Source organism: Onthophagus taurus, chromosome 6 (assembly GCF_036711975.1).
Source record: "Onthophagus taurus isolate NC chromosome 6, IU_Otau_3.0, whole genome shotgun sequence".
NCBI classification, from domain to species: domain Eukaryota; kingdom Metazoa; phylum Arthropoda; class Insecta; order Coleoptera; family Scarabaeidae; genus Onthophagus; species Onthophagus taurus.
Window position 1 is genome coordinate 11,763,228 of NC_091971.1, and position 27,870 is coordinate 11,791,097.

General features: G+C 31.4%; 6 protein-coding genes across 7 annotated transcripts in view; 3 read left to right on the top strand and 3 right to left on the bottom strand.

The window, feature by feature from the left end:
* Window positions 1-173: 173 nt before the first annotated feature.
* On the bottom strand, window positions 174-2,383 carry LOC111424339 (nucleostemin 3). The gene is made up of 6 exons (XM_023057844.2): window positions 2,209-2,383; window positions 1,908-2,155; window positions 788-1,857; window positions 534-736; window positions 386-480; window positions 174-325 (listed from the first exon to the last, which is right to left on the bottom strand). The coding sequence occupies exons 1-6, from the start codon at window positions 2,311-2,313 to the stop codon at window positions 211-213; spliced, it is 1,836 nt and encodes a 611-aa protein (XP_022913612.2). The 5' UTR covers window positions 2,314-2,383; the 3' UTR covers window positions 174-210.
* An 872-nt stretch (window positions 2,384-3,255) lies between these two features.
* On the bottom strand, window positions 3,256-9,231 carry LOC111424299 (Sin3A-associated protein 130). The gene is made up of 12 exons (XM_023057799.2): window positions 8,740-9,231; window positions 8,470-8,678; window positions 8,173-8,415; window positions 7,908-8,111; window positions 5,338-5,680; window positions 5,104-5,178; window positions 4,883-5,047; window positions 4,322-4,792; window positions 4,108-4,258; window positions 3,707-4,055; window positions 3,539-3,646; window positions 3,256-3,477 (listed from the first exon to the last, which is right to left on the bottom strand). Exons 1-12 carry the CDS (start codon window positions 8,960-8,962, stop codon window positions 3,328-3,330), a joined length of 2,691 nt encoding a protein of 896 aa, XP_022913567.1. The 5' UTR covers window positions 8,963-9,231; the 3' UTR covers window positions 3,256-3,327.
* Window positions 9,232-10,061: 830 nt separating this feature from the next.
* LOC111424301 (partner of xrn-2 protein 1) lies at window positions 10,062-10,805 on the top strand. The gene is made up of 2 exons (XM_023057802.2): window positions 10,062-10,468; window positions 10,526-10,805. Exons 1-2 carry the CDS (start codon window positions 10,293-10,295, stop codon window positions 10,719-10,721), a joined length of 372 nt encoding a protein of 123 aa, XP_022913570.1. The 5' UTR covers window positions 10,062-10,292; the 3' UTR covers window positions 10,722-10,805.
* On the bottom strand, window positions 10,722-11,751 carry LOC111424300 (coiled-coil domain-containing protein 28A). Of its 2 annotated transcripts, none has more exons than XM_023057800.2 (3): window positions 11,531-11,751; window positions 11,309-11,480; window positions 10,722-11,153 (listed from the first exon to the last, which is right to left on the bottom strand). In XM_023057800.2, exons 1-3 carry the CDS (start codon window positions 11,660-11,662, stop codon window positions 10,819-10,821), a joined length of 639 nt encoding a protein of 212 aa, XP_022913568.1. In that variant the 5' UTR covers window positions 11,663-11,751; the 3' UTR covers window positions 10,722-10,818. The 2 variants fall into 2 exon arrangements, with proteins under 2 accessions (XP_022913568.1, XP_022913569.1); XM_023057801.2 differs by having other exon boundaries at window positions 10,722-11,108; window positions 11,531-11,737.
* A 30-nt stretch (window positions 11,752-11,781) lies between these two features.
* Window positions 11,782-25,126, top strand: LOC111424298 (dedicator of cytokinesis). The gene is made up of 11 exons (XM_023057798.2): window positions 11,782-12,080; window positions 12,139-12,214; window positions 12,263-12,441; window positions 12,494-13,021; window positions 16,014-19,449; window positions 20,315-20,467; window positions 20,537-21,394; window positions 21,445-21,625; window positions 24,280-24,670; window positions 24,727-24,885; window positions 24,937-25,126. Exons 1-11 carry the CDS (start codon window positions 12,040-12,042, stop codon window positions 24,980-24,982), a joined length of 6,048 nt encoding a protein of 2,015 aa, XP_022913566.1. The 5' UTR covers window positions 11,782-12,039; the 3' UTR covers window positions 24,983-25,126.
* A 211-nt stretch (window positions 25,127-25,337) lies between these two features.
* Window positions 25,338-27,870, top strand: part of LOC111424376 (uncharacterized) — a 125,116-nt gene continuing 122,583 nt past the window's right edge. The window contains exons 1-4 of the mRNA XM_023057881.2: window positions 25,338-25,636; window positions 25,700-25,922; window positions 25,979-26,452; window positions 26,597-26,727. Coding sequence (XP_022913649.2) covers window positions 25,415-25,636; window positions 25,700-25,922; window positions 25,979-26,452; window positions 26,597-26,727 — 1,050 coding nt within the window. The 5' untranslated portion in view covers window positions 25,338-25,414. The remainder of the gene's footprint in view (window positions 25,637-25,699; window positions 25,923-25,978; window positions 26,453-26,596; window positions 26,728-27,870) is intronic.

Consider the following 27,870-nt stretch of genomic DNA (forward strand, 5'->3'; position numbering starts at 1 on the left):
ATAAATGCAATTTATTAAAAATTCTTTTATTATTTAATGCTGATTCAAATGAGAATAAAGTCTTCTCAACTTTTCTTATTTTCGTGTTTGTTGATTTTTTTCCAGGGTTTTGGTCCAAAAATTTATTTTAAGGTTATGTTGTATGTGTCAAATTGAAAGGAAAAAAATTAAAGTTATATAAATGCAATTTATTAAACATTTTTTTATTATTTAATGCTGATCCAAATGAGAATAAAGTCTTCTTAACTTTTCTTTTTTCTTCTTATTTTCGTGTTTGTTGATTTTTTTCCAGGGTTTTGGTCCTAAATCTGTAGCTGATGTAGCCCTTGGAATTGATTAAAATATTAATTAAATGAAACGATTTTAGCATAAACTTTAAAATTACCCTGAAGAAATTAATTTAGTTCCTTTTGTATGCATCCCAGAAGAATTTCCCCCAAAAAATTGTTTGTTAAAATCTTCAGAGGTTACTCGTGTACCCTTTAAAAAAACTAATTAATTTAGAAATTATAAAAAATAAATAATAAAATTACAATAATTGCTCTTTGTTCGCGTAAAGGTAAATGTTTTTTAATAAAACTTTGATTTTTATTTTCCCAATCATTAAACTTTGATACATCACATCCAGGAGGTGAGTGAACATACAATAATTTTCCATGTAAGAAATCTTTTAAGATATATCTGGCAGCTCTTGGGTTATCAGGTTGACCATTAGCAGTCATGAAACCTCGACTATCTATAAAAATAAATTAAAGTATAAAAAAAAATTAATTTTGTTAAAATTTACATCCATAAGCATTTAAAATTTCTTCAGCTGTTGGGCAACGATCTTGATCTTCGCCTTCCATGGGATTTGGCAACATGATACTGTAAGTATTTTCAATAACCCTTCTTGGAATTAAAGAAGAAACTAAATTAATTGGAGGAACATGATCCCTCATTTGATCAATGGGTAAAATACCGTTTATAACCATATCTGCTTTAGAAAAAACAAAACTTGGCATTACCAATCCTGGGCAATCACAAAGTAATATTTCTGGGGTTAAGTACAAAGTTTGGAAATGTTTTGTTTTTCCAGGAGTTGCGGAAACGGAAACTTTCTTTTCCGTTAAAATGGCGTTTATTGTTGAACTTTTACCAACATTTGGATACCCAACTAAACCAATAGTTGTTATTCCTTCAGTTACTTTTGATTCGGTGTGAATTGTTCTGAATAACTCAATTAATTCTGATCTTGATAAAACTTTATTTTTATTTTTTAATGAATTTGTATCTTGATTTAATTCACATGAAACGTTTGGTAAAGAACTTGCTACTTCTAATAAACAATCTAACTTCTTTTCAATTGCATTAACTTCATTTTCTAACAAATTAACATCATTTTTAATATCATCAATATTTAATTCAGACTCATCATTATTTAAATCAGATTTTCTTTCATCAGAATCTTCTTTGATTTCATCTAAATCATCTTTTTGTAGTGCAGAAAAAAATGCATATTTTACCCCCAAAGAATCAAAATATTCCGCCCATAATTCTCTTTGTTTATCATTTAAAAAATCGGCCTTATTTAAAAGAACTAAATTTGTCTTTTTATCTGAAACTTCTTTCACATATTTTTCTAAATCCTCACATCTGAACAACAAAGGATTTCTTGCATCAACAATTTGGATGACAACATCACTTTTTTCAACAACTCTCCAAAGTTGGCGCCAAAACTCCAAATTTTTTTCATAGGGTGTTAATAAAATTCCCTTTTCTTCTTGTAAAGTTGCTAAAGACCGTCTCCATTCTAAAAAATTATCTTTTTCTCGTTGATGGAGTTCTTCAGCTGACATTTGAGTTGTCCAAGATGGTCTAAAATTGAAATAATGATGGAAAAACGAAAAACAATAATTGGGATTTACCTTCTTGGAATTTTAACAACATCTTTATTTTTATCAAATTCTTCAATTGCTCGCTTTTTTTCCTCTTCAGTTAAAAGTCCCACATTCGAACGTGGATTAACAAATTTAATATTAAGCTTTTCTGCTTGAAATTCTGTTCCTGCTAATTCCGCGGTTGATAAAAATTCTTGAAAAGACGATTCTTCAGTAACCGATTGCAAATTTAATCTACCCCAATCGTAACCGTCTTGAATTTCAGTTGTGTGTAACTTAAATCAAGAAAAAATTCAAAAAAATTTTTTAGGTTAATTTTTTTTGGTACCATAGATCCATCTGAAGTAAATTTTTTATTCGATGTATTAGAAAATCTGCTTTTTACTAAGGCTCTTCCTAATTGATTTGAGCTATTTTTATTCTTTTTCCCCATATTTAAGCTAATTTTTGACACATGGAGTTGTAAACATAACCTCACTTCTTGAAACGTCAAAATGACAAGAAAAATTTTTAAATCTTATTGAAAGTTGGGAAAGATAAAATAAAACACAAATTTTATGTTTTAATTCATACGAAACGTTTGGTAAAGAACTTGCTATTTCTAATAAACAATCTAGTTTTTTTTTAATTGTTTTAACTTCATTTTCTAACAAATTAACATCATTTTTAATATCAACAATATTTAATTCAGACTCTTCAACACAATGTTTTTTGATTCCATCTAAATCATGTTTTTGTATGCAGAAAAGAATGCATATTGTACCCCATCACTTTTTTCAACAACTCTCCAAAATTGGCGCCAAAACTCCAAATTTTTTTTCATATGGCGTTAATAAAATTCCCTTTTCTTATTGTAAAGATGCTAAAGACCGTCTCCATTCTAAAAAATTATCTTTTTCTTGCTGATGAAGTTCTTCAGCTGACATTTGAGTTGTCTAAGATGGTCTAAAATTGAAATAATGAAAAACATTAATAGTTGGGATTTACCTTCCTGGAATCTTAACATCTTTATTTTTATCAAATTCCGAAACCGATTGCAAATTTAATCGCAACCGTCTTGAATTTCAGCTATTTTTATTCTTTTTCCCCACATTTAAGCTAATTTTTGACACAGAGTTGTAAACATAACCTCACTTCTTGAAACGTCAAAGTGACAAGTAAAATTTTTAAATTTTATTGAAAGTTGGGAAAGATAAAATAAAACACAAATTTCTACTTAACGTATCAATATTTAAAAACAAACTTGCTATTCCAATATAAACTATCTTTTTTATAAGTATTTACATATATTCATATCAAACATACAATGGATTAGATTTGCTAAAAACTAAACCATACAAGAGATAGAACAAATGGGATTCGAAAACACATATCATAAAAAAATGAATTCGTATATTCGTGTTAATCCTTAAAAAAAACAAAACAAAACAAAAAAGGGAGAGAAAAGTTATGATTTATCACGTTTCTTAAAGTTACGTTTGCTTGCACACCTATTGATTATGTCCGTCACATGCACTTTGTGATCAAAAATCTTCATTAAAGTCGATTTTGCTTCCACCATACCTTCATTAATTACTTTTATTCTTTGCAAGTTACCCTAAAAATAATAATACATAATAATTAAAATAATAATTATATTTTAATCATAATTTTTTTACTTTAATAAGTTCATTAACTCGATCAACATCACTATCAACATCCCCTTTTAAATCGGTCGATTTAAGAAGTTCTTCTAACTGAGAATAAACAGAATCACCTTGTTCCGCCTATAACAAAACAAAAATATAATAATTTCTTAAAAGTATTAAAAAAATCCTTTTTTTTACCAAATCTAACATTTGCGTTGTTAAATGATGAACTTTCCATCCATTAACTTTATCCATAACTTTACATTGATTAGCCAAGTCGACAATACTTGGTTTTCTTTCTTCTTTAGGTCGCACATCTGAGTATCTTAAAAAATGATTTTGAGTGGTTTTCCATGGGTGGCGATAACTGTTCAATAAACTCGCAGAAGTTGACTTTCTTAACGACGCGTTATTATTTTGAACTTCTGGAGTGTATTCTCTATGTCCTTCCGATCGATTTCCATCAGAATCTTCTTCCTTTTTAATGTTATTTTCAGAGAGAAATTGCATTTCTTCACTCACTTCATCCATTATATCATTTCCAGTCCTACACACAAAAAAAGTTATTTTTTTTCTAAATTGGAATTTATAAAACTTACAATTGTTGTTTACGCGGTTTTTTTCTTGGACTCATTTCTAGAGGTGGTCGATTTTCTTCTTCCTCTTTGTTCATAGGGATAGGAGGTAAACTATCTTCGTTTGTTTCACCTGGTCCAGGACTTGAAGTTGCCGAAATTGTTGTACTTCCAGCTAAACGATAATTATATTGTAAAAATATAATGTTAGTATATTGTATAAAAATAATATTTTTACCTGAACTATTTCCATTACCAGCAGAATCTGGTCTTGAAGGAGGCGATGACGGTTGTTGCGCTAAACTCGTCAAAACAGTTTGTAAATTTTTAGCACTTTTTAATGGTGACCCTTCATGATCCCGTTTTCTTAAAATACTCGGTCTAGATGACGAGGAAAGTTTCGTTGGCGTCAATGTGTTGTGTTGCTGTTGATTATTTTCGGGTATTTGATTCGTGGTATCTTGCTGCGTAAATTGTTGACCTCCAATTACCATCACCTGATTAAATCGCATGGATTGATTCGCCCCCAAACTCAAATTGGTTGCCCTTTGTTGAGTTGTAACGGGGGTTATAGCCGCGAACGACGATTGTTGTTGCCCAAAAGGCCTTGAATAATTATCGTAGAAATACGTTCCACCCGCAATCGAATAAGCTGCAACTGTAGTTGTGGTTGTTGGAACGTTTGAAGAATGTGTTGTTGATGAAGGACCTATTAACCAAATCGATTAAGTTTAGAGCTTAATTAAACAAAAATTAACTGTCATATTTAAGTAATTTAAAATATTTCATCATAGCTTACTTGGTGAACTTCTTCTGGGTAACGAATTAACTGGTGCGTGAATGAAAACGTTCGTTGGAGGTACCGCTTGTCCTTCTTGAGAAAACACTTTCGTTAGGGGTATTGTTTGTGATGGGACAATATTTGCTTGTCTCTGAGCTACAAGAGCAGCTGGTTGAACGTTGACTAAAATTTAGAAAAAATTAAAGTAAAATAATTTTCGAAATTATTAAATTCAATACTTGTTCTTGTTGTAGGTGTAACAGTTTGCGCCGATTTTAATGTATTAGGCAACTGAGCAAGATGTATAGAAGCACCTAAATCAAAATTAAATCAAAAAAATTAATTTTTAAAATTTAATTTTTATAGGTTAGATTAAATGTCAAGATGAAATTATCATTTTAGGTTATGTTAAATGTCATTTTTGTTGGGATTTTTTTTTGAGATATTTAATTATTAAATCGAGTAAAAATCACCTTGTTGAGTTTGTTGTGTAATAACTTTAGGCACTTGGGGTTGTAATGCCCTCATTGGAGCTGTAGTAGCTACAGCAACAATCGGTTGCAAAGACAATGTGGGAATTCGATTTTGTGTAATTATATTTCCTGTAGTTGTTTGAGGTTGACTTGTGGGTAATCTTCCTACAGTAACATTACTTGGAGCTGTTGAAAGGATGCGTTGTGTTCCGATAATCGTGGGCTGTTGAGATGTGGATACAGTTGATATCCTGGTACTAGTTGCTAAGATCTGTGGGGTTACCAACCTTGCAGTTCCACCTGGAGGAACATTTACTGGAAGTCGAGTTGCTGAAACTTGCGCCTAAAAAATCAAATAATTATATTAACAACGAAGAGGAATAAAAAAAAATTTTTTTGCGGCAAAAATTAAGTAAATATGTCCATTTGGATGCTTGCACTTTGTATCTAAATCACTTTAAGAAGCCCAACTTTGAATTTCTAGATTTTCATAATCAGAAAGATGCGCAAAATCAGCAGAATATGAAGTACTTGGTTTTGGTTGTTGCTCCGACTTACCGCATTCGAAGTTTCGTCTTTTATGATGAATAAACGAAAAAGTTAAAATGGTGCAGTTAAAATTCTTATAGCAACTTTAGATAACGACGTTGCACCAAGAAACTGGAGATGTAGAATGGATGCAACTCCAGAGGAAACTTTTGGATCATAATTTGTGCTTTGAGCGATAATTTGCTAAATCTGTCATAACATTTTTAAAGGAATCGACGTTTATAATTATAACTCCATCGCGTCAATTTGTTGTTCTTGATTAAGGTTTGAACCTTGATTTAATGGATCTAGTAATGCAGCTGCAAAATGGAGTGGCAAAGCATGGTCTTTCCTCTCTTCAAATGATTTCAAAATATTGGCAACATCGTTTTCATTCAAGTCCATGTCACTTCCGGAAAGATTTTCTCTTAAATTTACTTCAACATTTGAAATTTGTCTAAAGATTCCACAATTGGTTTCAGTATTCGAATAATCGCGTCAATTTTAGCCCAAAATGTAAAGTTATCTAATAAATTTCTTTTCATATGTGCAGGTGGTAATGCAGATGATTCTTTTTTTGCAGCTAGGTGTTGAATTGACACTTTTTATTACCCCAATCTGTTTCACTAGGCAGTTTTAACGCAATATTCTCTCTTTATTAATATCTATAAATAAGGCATTTAAAACATGGACCTCTTTGATTTTTTTTGCAATTGCAATTAGTGTTCATGAATTATTGAATGTAATCACATTTCAGTCACAATAAATGAAAAGTATGTGCTAGATATTCTAATGAAATCATATGACTACACTTTTCCTGGGCATATTTGAAAGATTTTTGCATATTTGCAGCGTTATTCCCTATTACACAGAAAAACTTTTCAGGTCCATATTTTTCAATTACCTCGCTTAGTTTATAAGATAAATATGCCGCGGGGTGCAGATGTGTCTTAGTATTTAAAAAATTTACGAAAATTAATTCTTGCTTTGTTACTATAAAATTTATGATGGCTTCATTCTTAATATTGTTCCACCCATCACATTGCAGATTAAGGTTGGACAATTATTATTCGCAACATTTTTGTTGCAACGTTGAAATGTCTTAAATTGCATCGACATTAAAGATACCGTACTGTTCAGAGGGAAATTAAAATTGCCTTATTTTTAAAAATGTTATTAATAAAAGTTATAAAAGTTATTAATAAAAGAGGACAAAAAGGGCTTCCAGTTGGAATACTGATGACGTGGAAGGCCCAAGAAACCACCTTGATGATTGCTACTTTTGTGCTGTGAATGTAAAAGGTATGAACTAATACAAAAAGCGCTCTTGGGTTTACCCAAATGTACAATCCACTTTAATCATGTTAACACCTCAAACAATAAATTTAATTTCTAGGATAAGATAGAAGACTATTAAAGCTTCTTCAGGGCTTGAATTTCTACAAATCAAGTAACTAATGTTAAACTAGTTATAAAACATTACAAGAAACTTACAACTTGTACTTGCAAAAGTATTAAAAATCAGCCACAACGCATATTTTAAATCCATGTAAGAACATGAATTTCACATTTAATTTAATGTCATCTATTTTGTACCTTACAGTTCTTGTAATCAATTTTATATTGGTCAAACTGGCCAATGGATAAATAAATCAACACAAAGGTGATGTTAGAAATTTATGTTAGGTTATTTATTGGTCACTTATTTAATTTTGAGGAGACTAAGGTTTTAGTTAGGGAACAAAATTATCATAAACGCTTATTTCTTGAAATGTTCCACATTGTTAATAAAAAATATAGTCAATTTTAGGTCTTTGTGGTTCTGACATGGATTTAAGATGTGCATTGTGGCTGATTTTTAATACTTTTTCGCTGTTTCAAGTAAAATTTGTAAGTTTTTTGTAACGTTTTATAACTAGTTTAACATTAATTACTTGATTTGTAGAAATTCAAACCCTGAAGAAAGCGAAATATTGCTATATGAAAAAATAATTGCGTCCTTGAAATTAAAATTATTGTTCAAATTATTTATTATTATTTACCATTGGCCTAGGTGTTGTTGGTTGCCTTTGAGTCTGTAAAGAACTAGCTATTGTAACTCTTGAATTCGAGACAAATTGTGTTGTTGGAACCGAGCTATAAACCAAAGTTTGAGTTCTTGATGGTAACACTTGTGCAATTGTCACTGTACTGCCTATTGTTTGAATACTGGATATGTTTTGGGCAGTTTTATTGAAGGTGTGTACCTTTAAAGAGAATAAAATTAATATTTCCAATTAATTTTTTAAATTAATTAATAAATCTTACTTGGTTGTTTTGTCCAACAGTAATAGCTGATTGTAAAATAGTGGAAGTCGGTCTCACTGTACTAATATTTTGAGGAACTGTTTGCGCCCTTCCAATGATCTGAGATTTAAGACATCCTGGTGCTGTGGTTGTTTTAATAGGCGGACTTAAAGTGGCTTTAATTTGAGCCCCATTAGCTGTATTTGAAGGATGCCAAGTACTACCTAAAGCGGGACTTGGTGTTCTTGGAGGTCTTACAAAATTCTATAACAAAATAATTGTATAAAAAATAACCACAATACAATAATTCATTAATACCTGTGTTGTTTGTGCTACAACAATAGGCCCCCTAGCTGTAGAAACATTGCTTCTAGGTGCAGCAAGGTTAGCAACAACAGCAGGTCCTCTAGGGACGTGATAAGTAGTTCCCGTAGTTTGTGCAACCACTGGAATGCTTGCTGTTGCTAAAGTTATTTGAGCAGGACGTTGTACAGTTATCGTTCCAGAAACTTGAGATTGATTTGTATCTAAAAAATATTAAAAAGATTGACTATTAATCTAATAATAGTTTAGGAAAAAAAAACTTACTCTGTTTAATAATTTGTGGCATATTTGCAGTAATGATAGTAGGTGCTCCAATACCACCCTGACCTGTTGATGAATGCGTTAAAAGACGCATACCCCGTAATTGTTGCCCCGTAACAATAGGAGTCTTAGCATCAATGGTTTTAACTGCAGTTAATTTTGAAGCTAAGTCCAATGGGAACGACTTCCCCGCTTCGGATTTTTCTTCTTCGGTATTAGTACTCATTATTAATCGAAGTTAATTAACAGAGGCCTCACTTAGTCCATTTCTATTTCAATTAATTATACTTTCAATCTGTTTCTGTATATTTTTGTAACACAAGGTATAACTCCACGCACTGCTATTTTCAACTACATGTGCTACGGTTTCGCGTTTGATTCACTAAAACTTGGTAGAAACTTTGTGGGGAACATCTCGCTAAGAATTCGTAAAATTCGTTACTTCGACGACAAACTTTAAAATTCTTTACAATACTACAACTATCCCGAATGTACTTCTTGCAACGCTGTGCGCAGTAAGATAAATTTATGGTACTGCGCATGTTTACTAAAAAAAGACGATTTTAGCCGACTTTTGTGTATTGTCTAATGAACTAAAACAACTTGAAATGACCTTATTTTTAATTATACACTTCATTTATTACTCTAAATTATGATAAATAAGTTTTTTTAATGAAGAAATATAATTAAATGTTTATCTTTATATCATTAAGCTGGTTTATATATCATTTTACAGGTCAACCTAAAAACATATCTTAAATCGAGTAGATTTAGCTACTGATCATAGATGGAACCACGGTTAAATAGAACTTTAAATAATTAAAAATTTACCCAAAACGTATTAAATTAAGTTTTTAGTAATGTTATAAAATAAACGAAAAAATCGTTTGTATAGAAGGAATAATTAAAGATTAAATAAATAATCAGCAATTAATAAAATTGATGACTCGAATAAACACCATCTAGTGGGTAGCAGAAGAAATATTTTCAATCTAAAAATTCTTTTGATGGAAATGTGTTTTTTCTTAAAAACATATTCAATTTATTAACTTCTTTAAATAATTTCCAATCCACAAGACACATTTTTAATATTTATGACTTTAATAAAATTTTAATTCAAAAAATTTATCACAAACTGTTTCGATTGATTTTTAAAATTGCTTCTTATCCAAATAAAATTCTAAAAATATAAAAAAATCATTTAAAAATATCCACAATATACTTATTAAAACAATTAATGTATTAAAATTAATTTTATGGAAACATTTTTACTCAATCGAAACGTTTTAATTTATGTGATGACATCCATGACATTAAATTTTTTTGAAGTGTACAAAGTAAAATTGGCAACGTCGCGTTCAATCGTTGAAGACAGAGGGGGGTTTATAAAATCATGCAAATATCGCTGTAAAGAATTCCTGCGAAGCCGGTGGACGAATCATCCATTTTAAACCACCAAAATTCTATTCAAAAATGGATATTTGGATTACCCGCTTTTAATGATATCTCACGTGTGACTTTGTAAACTGTTTATAACATAACCTAAAAGTTCAAAAATGACCGAAAAGTTTCCAACCGATTGGGATATCGACCAATATTACGACGAAATGGAACCAGAAGAACATTGGGAATTGCGCAAAGCGTTCATGGAAGTCCATAAGGATAAATTTCCTGAAGATTATTTAGTGGCTTTAGCGACGACGTTTACCAATATTGAATTATTAGGATGCATGTAGGTTTTTTGTTGTTTAAATCAATGTTTGGAAATGTAAATTATCATTTTTTATAGATATCCCGCCCCGTTAATGTTGAGGATAGAAGAATTATCAAAAGATGTTGGTTCTTATTTAAAAAAATATCGGGAGCTGAAAAAGACAAAACTCCAACGTACTTTTCAATCAGCATCAAGTGCTGCTGAAAAAAAAGTTGCTGGAAAAAGACACTCAGATCCTGAACGTTATCACAAAACTAATAAAATGCATTAATTATTTTCAAAACAATTTTATTGACATTGTTTAAAATTTTTGTAACAAAAACAGAAAATATATACACATTTCATTTACATCAAAAAAAAAGGCTATTTTATTTCTTATCATTATCCGTATGCAAACCTTCAATTGAAACGCTTAATTGTTCTAGTCTTTGAATTAATTGGCTCATTGTGTGCTGTGATTTTCTGATATTTTCGTCAGTTAGTGAAGGTTCATTTACTGAACCTAAATCAAAGTGTAGTTTGGCAAGTTTTTCCTGTTGTTCTCTGATATTGGTCATTTGTTCCATGGTACATCCACTTCCGAAAGCTCTTAATTTACCCGAATGGAAATCTTCCAATAACCCCAAAAGAGATTTTTCCATGTGGCGTACATCGGGCACTTCAGACAAAAAGCAATGGTGTCGAACATTTGTGCTAATTGGTTCTAAATTAAAATAAAAAATCCAAAAGAAATAAAAATCAAAAAAGAATTTAGGTTATGTCACCTGTTATAACCCTGACATCTACATTTCTTTTTTTTAAATAAATTTATATTAACCAATTATGTAAAAAAAATAATTAAAGTCCTTAATTGTTTACCTTTATGTGGATTTCTTGGTCTAGCCGTTGAAGAATTTTTATTATAATCTTTAGCTTTTTGTTTTTCATTAATGAATAATAATTTAGAATTTCCACGATTACCATGGATTATATTTCCATGGTGGCCCCTAGAAACAGAACTCTGACTTGTAGTATTTCCTGAAGAAGAAATCTAATACAACTTATTAGATAACTTAGATAATTCGATACATTGATACTCACAATATTACTTCGAACAGGAGATATTATCTTCGATTCGGGTACCGTATCATCTTGGGCTAAACTATCGTCGTTTTCACCATCCACATCGCTTAAAACTAATTGTTGCGTTTCCGATTCACCCCTCGATTCCATTATTTCTATATTTATTTAATTAAATGGGTGGGCTTTAAAAGTAAGATAACCTAAAAAAAATGTTGACATTTGATAAACAATGCAGATTTATTATTAACGGGCTACCAACTTAAATCTATACAGAACAAATCATTTATGGTGGCGTACTTAATACAAAAAGATATAAATTAATTATCTTTATTTATAAATTGTAAACGTTAATTTATAAAAAGTGAATTAATATTAATCATTTTTAATTAAATCAGTTAAATATGTAATTTATCATATAAAAGCGAAACTTGTTTTTTGGTGAATCTCCCATCAAGCTGTTTTAAACGTACTATACGTGGGGGTTTAAGGCAAGTTCAATAAATGGAGTGTTTTTTTAATGTGTAGAAATGGCGACAAATATTTGGGCGTTTACCCAAAAATTGTCCAAGTAAATGAAATAAATGCTTAAAAAAGATAAATGTTTATTAATTTATATTTATTTTTAGGCAACACACCTCGGAATCCCGTAAAAACGTTTCGTGTTATTCATCAAAAAGTTGTTTAGTTTCACCAAGTGCAGGGGTATGAAAAACAAGCATAAAAACATCTTATACATTTTTATTTATTTAGAATTGGACTTATGATGTGGTTGAACCATTTGATTACGAAGAGTTTTTACTTCAATATCAAATTTTAATTGAAAGGGAACCTTTAAGAGGAATTTTAGATTTTCCACCCAATGATGTTGATATTAAATATATCGAGAGGCCAATACGTACATTGCAACCTATTATTCCAGAAGAAAAACTGTAAATAACAAAATTAAAGTGTAATTTTAAAATAATGAAATTGATTTTTTAGTGATGTTTTGTCCCCACATGTTAAAGCATGTATTCGTTGCTACACATCAGATTGGAAAATCGTTAAATATCAAAATAGGAATTACAGCAGTACTATTGGACCAAGGGTGAATTTGCCATTAAATCTTAGTGTTAAACAAGAATTTGAAGATGATTATCAAGGTGGTCCAACTGAATCAAACAGTGAAGTTGATATACAATCAATATCAAGTAGTGAACGACAAAGTGTGATTTCAATGGGATCAAGTGTATCATCATGTGGAGATACTTTAACCCCGAGGAATTCTTGGGCTTCTTTGGATTTAAGACATTTAGCTGGGGATCCATTAATTACAGAAATTTTGGAACATTTTTCACCAGAAATTTTAGACCAACTGAATGAATCTCGCCGACAAGTAGAGAGACAAGAATCTCTTTTCGTTTTAAGCCCACCTAACGAAGATACAGAGCCAATTGAGCGCAGACTTCCTGCTTTACCACCTTCTGAACATGTTGGGCACAGAATCCTAGTGAAATGTCTTCAATTAACGTAAAATTTATTATTTATTATGCACAGGGCAACTCTGATTCTGTGGCATGTGGTTTATTAGTCAATTTTAGGTCATTTTGGTCTTCTGAATACGAAAATAATAATATTTTTGTTGAATTGATTCTATTTTTTAAGATAAAGGCTAGTATAAATAGTTATACTGGAAATTAATAATAAAATTAATCATAAAAAACAAAAATATGTCAATAAGAGTTAAGAAAAACGTTTTGTATGCAATTTTCTATGCTATTTGATACTCATATTAGCTCCTAATCTTTGGAAATTCTGTAGCATTTTGTCTACTACTTCGAAATATTCTTCGGCTTTATGATTCAAACATTGAAAAACAAAAACATGTCAATAAGAGTTAAGAAAAATGTTTTGTATGGGATTTTCTATGGTGTTTTTGGTCTGGACAGTCTCTTTACAACTTCTAGCAGTAGTTTGCCATCATATGGCGATCCAACTGCCTTGATATCTTCCCTCCATAACGTTGATGTCCTGGTGGAATGGTTGTCCTTGAAAAACAAAAACATGTCAATAATAGTTAAGAAAAATGTTTTCTATGGGATTTTCTATGGTGCTTTTGGTCTGGAGAGTCTCTTTGCAACTTCCAGTGGTAGGTTGGCGATCCCAACGACCTTGAAATCTTTCCTCCATAACCTTGATATTCTGGTAGAATCGTCGCAAATAATGCTATTTGTACTCATACCCAGTAAACAAATTTGCGTTTCAGAAACATTTCTGATACATATTATTGAAACATGAAATGTTTCTTCGACATATTTCTGAAACATAGTTGAAACTTGTCTGAAACTGCAATAGAACAAGACGTGACAAGACGCTGACCGCATCACCGCGGTGAAGATATTAAAGACATGGTTCAGTTTTTCGTAAAAATCGTACCTGTTACGTATATGAAATGGAGGTCTAAGATGTTTCAATTCACTGTTCGTTAAAATGGAAATGTTTCACAAATGTTTCTTGTTTACTAGGATATTAGCTCCTAATTTTTATTAATTTTGGAAATTCTGGAGCATTTTGTCTACTAGTTCAGCATATTCTTCAGCTTTATGATTCCCCAAAAAATTTTGATAACTGATACAAAGCTTGCCCATCCTTCTAATTTAACTTAAGTCATGTGGTGTGAAATCATCATTGTTTATAAGAGTGCGGATTTGAGGTCCATCAAAAATTCCTCTTTTTAACTTTTCTATATTGAGACCAGGCAATAAATGAGAAATATACTTGAAGCAATCGCCATTCCTATCTTAAAGCTTTAAGAAACTGTTTTCTTAGCTCAAGTTTTGTATGTAGTGGCGGAAGAATGTCTTTTTCTTGGCTGATGAATAGTTCATAAGCTATGTTAGCGTTTCCTACAGTCATATTCATTCTGTATGGCTAGTCTTTCCCACTGCCCACAGACAAAGAAATCGTTTTTAAATGTACACACACTTGTTATAATTGTTTATGTTCAGAGAGCTTGTTAAATCTTGTACAAGAGGAAGAACCTTGTTAATATTAAAACATTTTGCTTCTATGTTTAATAATTAATAAATACATTTTTTGGTAGAGGTTTTGTTAGGATATCTGCGAGATTTTCAGCAGTAGGTACATATTGCATGTTAATAGTTTTATTATTTATTAATTGTTTAAGAAAATAATTTCTGACATCAATATGTTTAGACCTCTGTGAACTTTGGAACGAATTTGCCATAAAAATTGTGCTTTTGTTGTCGCAGTACATAATTCCATTTGTTTTTTAAATTAATTATTTATTGTGCTGTTACAGCAGCAGCCATGAATTCGGACTCTGCAGTTGATAAAGCTACACATTTCTGTTTTCTTGAAAACCAATGCACTAAATTATTTCCATAAAATAAGAGTCCGCCACTGATACTTTTTCTATCTGATTTATCAGATGCCCAATCAGAATCAGTATAAGCAATCAAGCTATTGCTTGTTCTATTTAACTTATAATTAAGGCCTAAATCCTTGGTTCCTTTTAAATATCGAAGAATTCTCTTCGCTGCTTTTTTTACATCAAACTTCCTATAAGTTCTCTATAAGGAACATTTTTAATTTCGTTGTTATCTTCAAATACATTAAAAAATCCTCCAAGCCAAATGTTTTGAGAATTTTATCTATCATATCTGTTTGATTTATATTTAAAGTTTTATCTGTATGCACTATATTCACTTCTAAAACTGTCTTTACATTTCCTGAATCTTTATCATTAATTTCTAATTTTAATTTATTTACCATTTCTTCTATATTGATATCTTCTCCAATCATCAACATAAACTAAGAGCCATATTGTCTTATCAAAATATAAAGAACAATCATAAAGAGATCGTTTCAACTTGTCCTTTAAAACAACTTCGTTGAGTTTTATATTCAACGCTTTTGGAGATTCCCTCAGCCCATATAACGCTCGATTCAGTTTTAGGTACTTTGACGTTGATTCATAGCTTTCTTTCCTTCAGGTAGATTGGTTTCTTCTTCCCATGTTTTTAGTTTTTCTTATGAATTTAATTCTTTTTTTATTGCTTCTTTCCATTTTTGTTCTTTTACAGCCTCTTGAAATGTTTCAGGATCTTCAGTGCTTACATTTAAACAATAAATGTTGTATAATTCGTAATCTGAAAAGTGTTTAGGTATTTTAACTTGTCGACCAGATTAGTGCGTTTTTCTTCTGTAACGTTTTCTTCTATATCTTCTTCTCTGTCGTCTGTCGTAGTTTCATTATCTTCATATTCAGTCAGATTTTCTTCATTATCTCCTTTTTTTTGTATGTACTTTTTCCCTTGTAACAACTATATCACATCTCTGGCATTGATTATTTCATTTATTCGGTAATTTCTATCATTTTAATATAAACTACTTCATATTTATGTGTATCTAAATTGACTCCATAAACTTATGTCGCAGAAAAGAAATTTGTTGTTCCCCTGTAATATTTAAATTTGTTATTTAATTTTTTTTGTTATAGTTTGGAATTGGAAGTTGAACCTCTTTTTGCTTCGATGGCTCTTTATGACGCAAAAGAACGTAAAAAAGTTTCCGAAACATTTTATTTCGATTTAAATCCAGAAAGTTTAAAAAGAATGCTTGGCGATCACATTCCTTATAGCGATACTAGTACTTTAGCCAGAGCTTGTGCTTTCGATGTTTCGTACCCCTCCGCGGATTTATTTATTGTGATTAGACTTGAAAAAGTGCTTCAAGGTGATATTAACGATTGCATCGAACCGTATTTAAAAGACGATAAAAATAGGGAAAAATTAAAAAGTAATGCCGTTTCCGTTTGTGAGCGATTAGGAAAATATCGCCAACCGTTCGCTTGGACCGCAATTTATTTAATGAACATTATTAACGGTGGGAATTCTTTAGATAGGGACGAAAAAGATTATTGCGGAACATCAAATACAAATAGTTTAGATCGAAAAACGTCGAGTAGCGGATTGGAGCAACTTCGAAAACGCGCTTCTGACATGGGAACTTTAACTCGGAGGGGTTCGTTAGAAAGACGTTCGGAGAAACGTCGATCGTGGTCCCCGGATCATTTGGCGAATAGTTTGGATAATTTTCGCCCGATTACTTTAACGATGTCATCGTTTTTTAAACAAGAGCCCGAAAAAATGAAAGACGAAGATCTTTACAAATGCCTCTTAGAATTTAAAAAACCGAATTTAATTTTTAAAAAATTAAAATGTATTCCTGCAACGCTAAAATTAGATATCTCACCAATGCCGGTTGATACCAAAAATTGTTTAACACCCGAATTAATGAAATTACATCCTTACATGGATGATAAATGTCGACCTGTTAAAGAATTGCTCGAGTTTCCGGTTAAAGAAATTTTAACTCCTCATTATGTGTATCGAAATTTATTGTTTGTAAATCCTAAAGAGTTAAATTTTTCAAATCGAACTGGTTCGGCTAGAAATTTAACGGTGAAAGTGCAATTAATGGCCGGGGAGGAAATTGGAAACGCTTTAAATAGCATTTTTGGAAAATCTAGTTGCCCCGAAATGGCTAATGAAGCTTACACGACCGTTACATACCATAATAAATGCCCATCATTTTACGATGAAATCAAAATAAAACTACCAGCCGCTTTAGAAGATAAACACCATTTATTATTCACATTTTATCACATTTCTTGTCAAAAGAAATTGGAACAACCCACCGTTGATACCCCTGTTGGTTACACTTGGTTACCTTTATTACGAGATGGTCGACTCGTTTCTGGAGAATTTTCTTTACCAATTATGTTGGATCAACTCCCTGCAAATTATAGTTATATCCCACCTGATGTTTGTTTACCATCAACGCGTTGGTTAGATAACCATAAAGGATTATTTACGGTCGTTTTAGACACAACATCTTCAATTCACACTCAAGATCCTGCAATTGAACGATTCTTCTCAGCTTACGATTACGTGTACGCAGGATGTATTCCAAGTAGATTAGGCGAAAGCGGTGTTGAAGCTGAATTACGATCGTCAATGATCGGTTTAGAAAACGCACAACCCGAAGCGATTATAAGAAACTTAACTGTTATTTTAGACAGTATCATTCAATTATTAGTACAACCACCGAAAGTAAGTGGACACATTTTAAACGTAAGAAATACAAGCTTTGAAGCGTTATGTCTCTTATTGGATAAAATTTCAAATACAGTTAATTTACAAAAAGATTCCCATGGAAGAGATTATTTATTAGCTACTTACATTCATTATCAATGTTATTTACCACATCCTTTAAATGAAGAATTAAATGAAACTTCCAATTTAATGCGTTCATCTTCTAATCCTGATTTAGAAGTGTCACATTATAATTCGAGAACGTTAGATCGAGCTTCGAGTATGCGTGCGACTACGAATGATGAACACAGTATTTATGCGATTGCTTATCAAAGAATTGTGCATCAAGAATTGATTTCGCACTGGGTAATTGCAGATACTCGTACTAAAGAACTTTCAATGAAGAATGCGTGGTTTTTATTTGAATTGATCGTAAAAAGTATGATTGAACATCTTAATTACACAAGGAGTTTAAATATGGCGCGAAAAATACGATTCCCCGAACAATTTCTCGACGATATCATGACACTTTTGCAATCGGTTATTTCAGAAATTATATCTTATTCAATGGAGAATAATAGAAAAGCTAATAAATTAAACGACGCTTTAGCGTTTTTCATTTTTGATTTATTTTCGATTTGTGATCGCGGATTTGTCATGCAACTAATAAGGCTGTATATAAAACAAACTCAATCGAAAATATCATCAATTCAAGATCCATCGATTTTAATTACATTGAAATTAGAATTTGTACGAATAATTTGTAGCCACGAATATTACGTACCTTTAAATTTACCTTTCGCGACTCCTTTTATGTCTTTGAGTGGTGCTAGCGTTTCGCCCAGTCCAAGTGTAACTAGTTCAACGAGTCAAAATTCGTTTTTATCCGGTGCTCCGGCTAGTCAAGAAAGAGCGAGTACTTTCGCTGAATTAACCACGGAATATCGTCAACATCATTATTTAACCGGATTAATTTTAACCGATTTAGTGGCGGTTCTTTCTGAACCTTGTCATTCTGGGTTGCATCAAAAAGCGGTTGATATTTTGAGATATTTGATGTATTGGCATGATACAGATCCGAGGTATTCATCGCCTGATGCTAAAAAACGCGTTGCAGCGCTTTATTTACCTTTATTGAACATCGCCATGGACGTTTTACCTTTAATGGATGTAACTGATAAGAATGATAAATATTTATTTGAAGAGGGTACATTAACATCAACGAAAAGTCACTCGGTTACTATAACCGCTATTAATAGTGAAGTAACAAAAACTTTTCTTACTTGCGTTTTGTGGCTATTAAAAAATATCGATCAAGAATCTCTTTCGCAATGGCTAGGTGAGTTAAGAGCACCTCGTTTAGCGATTATGTTGCAGTTATTGGACGCTTGCGCTAATTGTTTTGAATACAAACCTCATAAAAGAACTCAACCCGCCGGTTATGTACAACAACAAGTAGTCGATGTTAAATCTCGTTTAGAAGATATGATTTTGGGGCAGGGATCCGCGAGGGAAATGATGCAAAAACGTAAAAGTAATAATCAACAAAACACCGAAAAATTACGTTGGAAGAAAGCGAATCGTTTGGGGAATGATTACGTTGAAAAAACGAAAGAGGATGTTTTAACTGATTCTCATTTAGAGGGGATGTTGGCCACGGAGGCTTCGTTTATTATATTGGATGCTTTGGAACGATGCGTTTCAACAATCGCGCAATGGGATTCGCAACAAAATTTGATCGGTTTGGCTTTAACCGTTTTATTACACGCGTTGGGAAAGAATCAAAGCATTACGGTTTTACCCCATATTTTTGCTTCACAAAGAAGTCTTGTTTATAAGGTAACTTACTTTCAAATTATATCTTCTTCACCTAATCCTTATGCTTGATGGCGTCGAATAAATCTTTTCCTATTCCTCCATCCACTTCTTCCACTTCCTCCCCGGTTCCTGGCTAATTCCTTTATATTTGCATTTTTATCCTCAGTAAAGTCTCCTAATCTTTCTACACTTAGTTTTTTGAATTTATAGGGAGTCTCTTTTTTTCTTTTTCCATATCGTCCATATAAGGTTTATAATTTCTGCCAGCTTCTTCATCCACTATCTTCCCCTCGTCGTTTCCTTCATCCTGTACAATTATTTGTTGTATTGTAAATGAACTTTAACTCCTTTCCTCCTGAGTGCCCTTAGTTCAGTCATCAAATCATAACTCTCTCTCTGAATTTTCTTAGAGTTATCTATGTTCGTTCCTTTCAACTTTTTACCGTTTTTTAGGATATCCATCCCTCTGCCTTCCTTTGTTAGTTTTACTAATATCGGCCTATTGTTGTCTGTATCGCTTGTTAAATTTATTTCTCTTCTTTGATTCCCTTTATTGCCACATTTTTACATCTTTCCTCTCTTTTCAGCATATCTATACGTTTCTCCTGTTCCACAATCTTTCCCTCATCTTCCCTTTTGTATCCATTCTTCTCCCATCTGATGTCACTCAGTTCCTTTATGTCTCTGAACATATTTTCAATTTTTTCCATATCTAACATCCTTCGTCTATCTGTTCTATCAAATTCGATTTTTAGAATTAAATCTTCAGATTTTATTTATGAACCCCAAATTTCCTATTACGGCCATGTTTATGCCCCCTAAATTCGTTGTCTTCGTAAAATTATACAACAGAACTAAAATAATAATTTTAAAATTTTTGTTTTAGTTTCATAGCGCATTATTCGACGATGAAAGTAATCATTGCGCAAAATTATGTCTACTTCTTTTAAAACATTGCGGATCAAATCTTCCATCCGTGCGATCTCAAGCTGCCGCTTCTTTGTATTTATTAATGAGACAAACGTTTCAAATTGGCAATGTAAGTGCAACCCAAAATGATCGGGATTACAAATAAATAAATATTTAACATTAAATTTTGATTTTATAGAATTTTGCAAGAGTAAAAATGCAAGTAACGATGTCATTAAGTAAATTAGTGGGTACTTCATCATCATTTAGCGATGATTCCTTAAGAAGATCATTAAAAACGATCTTAGAGTATGGAGAACGCGATAATGATCTAATTGATACAAGTTTTCCCGAACAAGTTCGTGATCTCGTTTTTAATCTTCACATGATTCTCTCAGACACAGTTAAAATGAAAGAATTCCAAGATGACCCGGAAATGCTGTTAGATTTAATGTATCGTATCGCTAAAGGATATCAAAATTCCCCCGAACTCCGATTAACTTGGCTCGATAGTATGGCACAAAAGCATAAAGAAAGAGGTAATTTTTGTGAAGCTGGTATGTGTTGTTTACATTCCGCAGCTTTGGTAGCTGAATATTTAGCAATGTTAGAACCGTTACCTCATTTACCCGATGGGGCCGCTACGTTAGAAAAAGTTAGTCCGAATGTTCTTGAAGAAAGCGCCGTTTCCGATGATGTTTTAAGCCCGGATCGAGAAGAAGGTTGTTTGGGATTTTCTGAGGGGCGTTTAATGAAACTTTTAGAGCAAGCTTCTGGGCATTTATATGCCGGTGCTATGTATGAACCTATGAACGATATTTATAGCGTTTTAATTCCCATTGCTGAGAATAACAGAGATTTTAAAAAATTAGCTTATATCCATGGAAAATTACATGATGCGTACACAAAAATCGATCAGTTACATGGAAAAAGACTGTTTGGAACTTATTTTAGAGTGGGATTTTATGGATTGAAGTTTGGGGATTTAGATGGGGAAGAATTTATTTATAAAGAACCTAATTTAACGAAGCTCCCAGAGATTTTTAGTCGATTAGAGGTATATAAAGATGTAATATTGAAATAGAAATTAATTAAATTTTTTTTTAGAATTTTTATGCTGAAAGATTCGGGTCTGAAAACACCGTAATAATAAAAGATTCCAACATAGTAGATATAAGCAATTTGGATCCTGAAAAAGCTTACATTCAAATAACTTACGTCGAGCCATATTTTGAACCACACGAATTACGACGAAGACAAACTCATTTTGACAAAAACTACAATATAAGTACGTAAATAAGTTTATTTAAATACACTGTGTTAATTAATTATCGTACCCGACGTTATTGCAAGTATGCAACCAAATACGCAAATCGCGTATTGCAACACCAATACTGTGATATTGGTTGCATACTTGCAATAATGATGTATCACTTGACTAAGCGACAAATGAATAATGTTGAGAAAAACGGCATTTTCGTTTTCATCTTTCTAAAAATATAAGACTTCTCAGAATAGACAGGCTCAAACTATTGAAAATTGTTTGGTGCCTGTCCATTTTTATCACAGAACTGATGACAGCTATCACAAGCACAGAGGGCATACAGGGTATTTAAAAAGTTGTAAAATGAAATTAAGGACGAAGAAGAAAGAAACTTGAGAAAAAATCAAAAATCATCATGTCGACGATTTTTTTTAATAAATGTGAAATGACCCAAAAAACACGTTAAAAATAAAAAGAAAGTGCGAAAAAGTGACTAACACTAGATTAACTTCAGTTATTAAACTTCTATTATATGATAACTAACTTCAGGTTTAAAATGTCAACCTCAATTTTGACATATTTGTAATTTTCATTAAAAATCCTTTAAAATGAGTACAAACACGACATATTTATCTTCAATATTAATGAAGTTATGGTCAACTTCCGGTTACGAATGCCAACGTCAATTTTGATATATTTGTAATCGTCGTGAAAAATCCTTTAATATGAGTCCAAACATGATACGTTTAATTCCAATATTACTCGAGATATAAGCAAGTTCCGATTTGAAATGTCAATGTCATTTTGACATATTCTTAATTTTTATAAAATGTTTTAATATTTGTCACAAAAACAAAAATATTATTAAAAAAATCAAAAATTAAGGTTGGTATTAATATTTAAAAATTAAATGGCTATCTTCATTGTTGCTAACTTCGGGTTTAATGTTTTTTATTTTAACTTTTTTGTTTTTTGAGATAAGTGCGTCTTGTTTGGACTCATTTTAAAGGGTTTTTTAACAAAGACTACATCATGAAAGAACACCATGAAGTTGTCCATTTGTCTATTATATGACAACCAACTTCAGGTTTAAAATGTCAACCTCAATTTTGACATATTTGCAATCTTCATTAAAAATCCTTCAAAATGAGTACAAACACGACATATTTATCTTCAATATTAATGAAGTTATGGTCAAATTCCGGTTACGAATGCCAACGTCAATTTTGACATATTTGTAATCGTTGTGAAAAATCCTTTAATATGAGTCCAAACATGATACGTTTAATTCCAATATTACTCGAGATATAAGCAAGTTCCGATTTGAAATGTCAATGTCATTTTGACATATTCTTAATTTTTATAAAATGTTTTAATATTTGTCACAAAAACAAAAATATTATTAAAAAAAATTAAAAATTAAGGTTGGTATTAATATTTAAAAATTAAATGGCTATCTTCATTGTTGCTAACTTCGGGTTTAATGTTTTTTATTTTAACTTTTTTGTTTTTTGAGATAAGTGCGTCTTGTTTGGACTCATTTTAAAGGGTTTTTTAACAAAGAATACATCATGAAAGAACACCATGAAGTTGTCCATTTGTCTATTATATGATAACCAACTTCAGGTTTAAAATGTCAACCTCAATTTTGACATATTTGCAATCTTCATTAAAAATCCTTCAAAATGAGTACAAACACGACATATTTATCTTCAATATTAATGAAGTTATGGTCAACTTCCGGTTAAGAATGTCAACGGTAATTTTGACATATTAGTAATCGTCGTGAAAAATCCTTTAAAATGAGTCCAAACATAATACGTTTAATTCCAATATTACTCGAGATATAAGCAACTTCCGGTTTGAAATGTCATTTTGACATATTCTTAATTTTTATAAAATGTCTTAATATTTGTCACAAAAACAAAAATATAATAAAAAAAAAATAAAAAATTAAGGTTGGTATTAATATTTAAAAATTAAATTGCTAACTTCATTGTTGCTAACTTAAGGTTTAATGTTTTTTATTCTAACTTTTTTGTTTTTTGAGATAAGTGCGTCTTGTTTGGACTCATTTTAAAGGTTTTTTTTAATGAAGGTGACAAATATGTCAAAATTGACGTTGACATTTCAAACCGGAAGTGGTTGTATTTCCATTAGTATTAAAGTTAAATATGTCGAGTTTGGACTCATCTTAAAGGATTTTTTATGAAGTTGTCAAATATGTCAAAATTAATAGTTGAAAGTTCAACTTTTTGGTTTTTTGAGATAAATGCATCAAGTTTGAACTCATTTTAAAGGATTTTTTATGAAGATTAGGAATATAATAATAAAATTAAAGTTGACATTGACAACTGAAAGTTTTTTCACGGTTAAACCCGAACCTTTCTAGTTCTAGGTCTAGTGTTAGTTCTAGTTTTAGTGCAATAAAATCGTATCTAAGTCGGTTCTTGAATCGTATAACGTGTTTGGCGCTTAGCTTTATCCTTTAAAACAAATAGTATTTTAGGTCTTTCGGTATTCTGCATTATTTCTAAGATAAGTTACACCTTTACCTACCAGACAGCATGAAACTCTAAAAACGATAAAATGTCGCTTAGTCAAGTGATGTATAACGTGGTCCAATTAATTAACACATTGTACATACATATATGTATAATAAAAAGTTATTTGTTTAGAACGATTTATGTACGCAACTCCGTTCACTACAACCGGTCGTGCTCATGGTGAATTACACGAGCAATACAAAAGAAAAACTATTTTAACAACATCCGTACATTTTCCTTATGTAAAAACGAGGATCCAAGTCGTTCATAGAACACAAATTATTTTAACTCCCATCGAAGTCGCAATCGAAGATATTCAAAAGAAAACGGCTGAATTAGCGGCTGCTACTTTACAAGAACCGGCTGATCCGAAAATATTACAGATGGTTCTTCAAGGTTGTATTGGCACAACGGTGAATCAAGGTCCTTTAGAAATGGCGATGACCTTTTTACCTTGCGATGGAAAACCTTTGACTCTACATCAAAATAAATTGAGGCTATGTTTTAAGGATTTCTCTAAAAGGTAATTTTATTTAATTTTTATTTTACATTTTTATTATAACTATTAATTCTTTGTAGGTGTAGTGATGCATTGAAAAAGAATAAAAATTTGATCGGTTCTGATCAAAGGGATTATCAAAAAGAGCTTGAAAAAAATTACCGCCAGTTTACCGAAAAATTACAACCTCTGGTTAATCCACAAAATTTAACTATTATACCTTCTTCTACATCTTCTAGGTACATCTAGAAAGTTATAGAATTAATTTTTTTTAACTTGTGTACTTTCAGTCCTTCGAAATATCGTAATAATGAATCTGGTTCTTTGAGATGGTGAAAATATAAAAAAAAAAAAATAACTGTATTCGTGTATGATTAGAATAAGTTTTTTTAAAACATTATTGCTGTCTAGTATTAATATCTACAAGTATTTATTAAAAAAATATTTATTTTGTACTTAATACATGTATTTTAAAAATCATCTTTTTTGTTGTTTAGATTTCACTTCACTGGGCATTGGTGGCTCCTGTAATCCCTCTTACGTGCTTAGGACTCCTAAACCTTTCCAGTATAGCCTTTCCAGACGTTGCAGCTTTTATAAATAAAGCATTATTATTTAGTTCAAGTTTGGAGATTTATTACACACAAATCGGGAGTTATGTGACCAAATATACACGAGATTACCATACGCAATAAATAACATTGTGGTGTCTTGTTTTGTATGTTGTGTGGTTAAGTAAACATTTTTTAAACAACAATCTTTTTAAATATGTTATCTTTGTATAAATTGTTCAAACAAAAAGTTATTTCGTTAAATTCAAAAAGATTTTCACGAAATTTCTCTCAATTTTGTATATTAGAAGAAGTAGAACACGCATTAAAAAATCAACTACCTGTTGTCGCATTGGAATCTACAATTATCACTCATGGAATGCCGTTTCCCAAAAATATAGAATGCGCTTTGTCGGTGGAAGAAGAAATTCGAAAAAAAGTTTGTTATTTTCAAAATTAATTAAGATATAAATGTTTTAACTTAACAAATAAAATTTAATAGGGTTGTGTACCAGCAACGATAGCGATTTTAAATGGAAAAATTAAGGTTGGGTTAACGAAAAACGAATTGGAATTGTTAGCTGACAAAGAAAATAATAAATCAATAAAAACTTCACGAAGAGATTTTGCTTATGTTGTTGCAAATAAATTAAATGGTGGGACTACAGTATCTGGAACATTATTGGTTTGTAAAAAAGTGGGGATTCCAATTTTTGCGACAGGCGGTAAATTTAAAATCAAAATTTCAATGTATAAAAAGAACTTACCTCTTTCTTTCCAGGCATCGGAGGAGTTCATAGATTCGGCGAACAAACATTAGACATTTCCGCCGATTTAATCGAATTGGGTAAAACTCCTGTAGCAATTTTTTCAAGTGGAGCAAAATCAATATTAGATATCCCAAAAACGCTAGAATTCTTAGAAACTCAAGGCGTTTTCGTCGCAACTTACGGAGATACAACGGAATTTCCGGCTTTTTATTCCAAAAAAAGCAAACATCACGCTCCTTATAATGTCAAAACGTCTTTAGAAGCGGCAAAACTCATTTTTGCTAATCAAGTAAATTCATTGCAATCGGGAATGTTATTTGGTGTCCCCGTTCCGGAAGAACACTCATTAGATGAGAATGAAATAGAAGAAATTATTAAAAATGCTTTAGAATTAGCTAAAAAAGATAATATTGTTGGAAAAAATATTACACCTTTTCTTCTGGATCATGTTTCGAAAGCAACTAAATCTAAATCTCTTGAAACTAGTATCCTTAAAAATGCTTTAAGTTTCTTCTAACACTTAATTTTTATGTATTAATTATAAAGCAAATATTTGGCAATCCTTTTTATTTAACAATCAAGTTAAGTTTACACTTTTAAGATTTGTTGTATTACTTAACACAATTTAGATATTGCATTGGTGAAAAATAACGCAAGAGTTGCGGCTGAAGTATCCTTAGAATTGAGTAGGATTAGAAAGGACAATGGAGGGATTAAAGAGACCGTAAAAGCATCACAAAAGGAAACCAAAAAGCGACCGGTATGTGTAACATTCACTTTAACATTGTCTATGTATCTATTACTCTTCCACGCTTTGGGGATTTCACGGAAACTTTTCGTTTCCGCCCACCACCTCACAAAACTTTTCCCTCGTTAACGAACCTACAAAATCGATAAACGTTGCATCCGGAGGAACCAATTAGTAATAATTGCAATTATAGGCCCAAAGTAAACTTCAGGAACGATACGATATTATTACCTCAATATATAATTGGATTTTGAGAGTTTTGACAAAATGGATTTTCGAACAATTTTACGGTTAATGATTTATTGAAACTACGTGTTGAAAGCTTATGGTTCATTTCCGGAAACGTTCGTTCGTTTCCAGATGAAAATGCAAAACCGGTCTGAAGCTTAACGTTTTGAAACGAGGCAAAAGCAATCGTTAATAATTAGTCGCGACTTGCACGGAAACGATTACGATGATTTATCGTTGACGTTGCCGTGTGAAAGGAAAGTGGATTACTTACCATTATGCAATGAATCGACTAAACGTTAGAATGAGGACGAAGCTTCGCATAAAAATAAATTATTCACTATTTTCTTGTGACATCCTATTTTTATCTCGACTTTTCCTGTTGGTTCCGTTTAATAAGATCTACGTTTTCTAGTAGAGATAAAAGAGCGTAGCTTCAAGCTGACGCGGAGCTTATAAAGGGATTTATACCAAGTGGAAAAACAAAAGGAACAATGTTTGCCGGTCCTCATCTCCTCCTTCGGATAAACTGCTGTAATATTCACGAGGTTATTACGTTAAAAATACGCTTTTTTACAAACAAGGAAAAAAAAGGGTTTAAAAACTTTTTAGTTAGGTTAATTAAATGTTCCGGAAATTTAATGTTATTATGTTAAAGCAGTTACAAGAGGAGTTCGTTTTAAAATTGTTTTTTCGTTCATTTATCATTTATTTTTTTTTTTAGTTTTAATTATTATACTGTAAAACCTCGATATAACGGATTAATATTATAATATTAGTTCTAGAACGTTCTAGACCTAGAACGCACCATATTTTGTGTATTGGCGATTTCTCCGCCATTTATACAACTGTAAAGAAAACTTAGGAAAACTGCGACAGCGCTTTATAATGAAATAGAGTCGTTGAATACCAAGGAAAGAATTTCGA

Bases quoted from the DNA above. Each gene is read 5' to 3' on its own strand.
- LOC111424339 (XM_023057844.2), bottom strand. From the start codon at position 2,313: ATGGGGAAAAAGAATAAAAATAGCTCAAATCAATTAGGAAGAGCCTTA. The intron at 2,156-2,208 runs GTACCAAAAAAA...TCTTGATTTAAG, and splicing joins TTACTTCAGATGGATCTATG to TTACACACAACTGAAATTCA. The intron at 737-787 runs GTAAATTTTAAC...TTATTTTTATAG, and splicing joins AATTTTAAATGCTTATGGAT to ATAGTCGAGGTTTCATGACT.
- LOC111424299 (XM_023057799.2), bottom strand. From the start codon at position 8,962: ATGAGTACTAATACCGAAGAAGAAAAATCCGAAGCGGGGAAGTCGTTC. The intron at 5,048-5,103 runs GTATTGAATTTA...TCTAAATTTTAG, and splicing joins TACACCTACAACAAGAACAA to TCAACGTTCAACCAGCTGCT. The intron at 4,793-4,882 runs GTAAGCTATGAT...TTTGGTTAATAG, and splicing joins ACCCAGAAGAAGTTCACCAA to GTCCTTCATCAACAACACAT.
- LOC111424301 (XM_023057802.2), top strand. From the start codon at position 10,293: ATGACCGAAAAGTTTCCAACCGATTGGGATATCGACCAATATTACGAC. The intron at 10,469-10,525 runs GTAGGTTTTTTG...CATTTTTTATAG, and splicing joins ATTGAATTATTAGGATGCAT to ATATCCCGCCCCGTTAATGT.
- LOC111424300 (XM_023057800.2), bottom strand. From the start codon at position 11,662: ATGGAATCGAGGGGTGAATCGGAAACGCAACAATTAGTTTTAAGCGAT. The intron at 11,481-11,530 runs GTGAGTATCAAT...AAGTTGTATTAG, and splicing joins CTCCTGTTCGAAGTAATATT to ATTTCTTCTTCAGGAAATAC. The intron at 11,154-11,308 runs GTAAACAATTAA...ATTTTAATTTAG, and splicing joins ACCAAGAAATCCACATAAAG to AACCAATTAGCACAAATGTT.
- LOC111424298 (XM_023057798.2), top strand. From the start codon at position 12,040: ATGGCGACAAATATTTGGGCGTTTACCCAAAAATTGTCCAA. The intron at 21,395-21,444 runs GTATATAAAGAT...ATTTTTTTTTAG, and splicing joins AGATTTTTAGTCGATTAGAG to AATTTTTATGCTGAAAGATT. The intron at 24,886-24,936 runs GTACATCTAGAA...GTGTACTTTCAG, and splicing joins CCTTCTTCTACATCTTCTAG to TCCTTCGAAATATCGTAATA.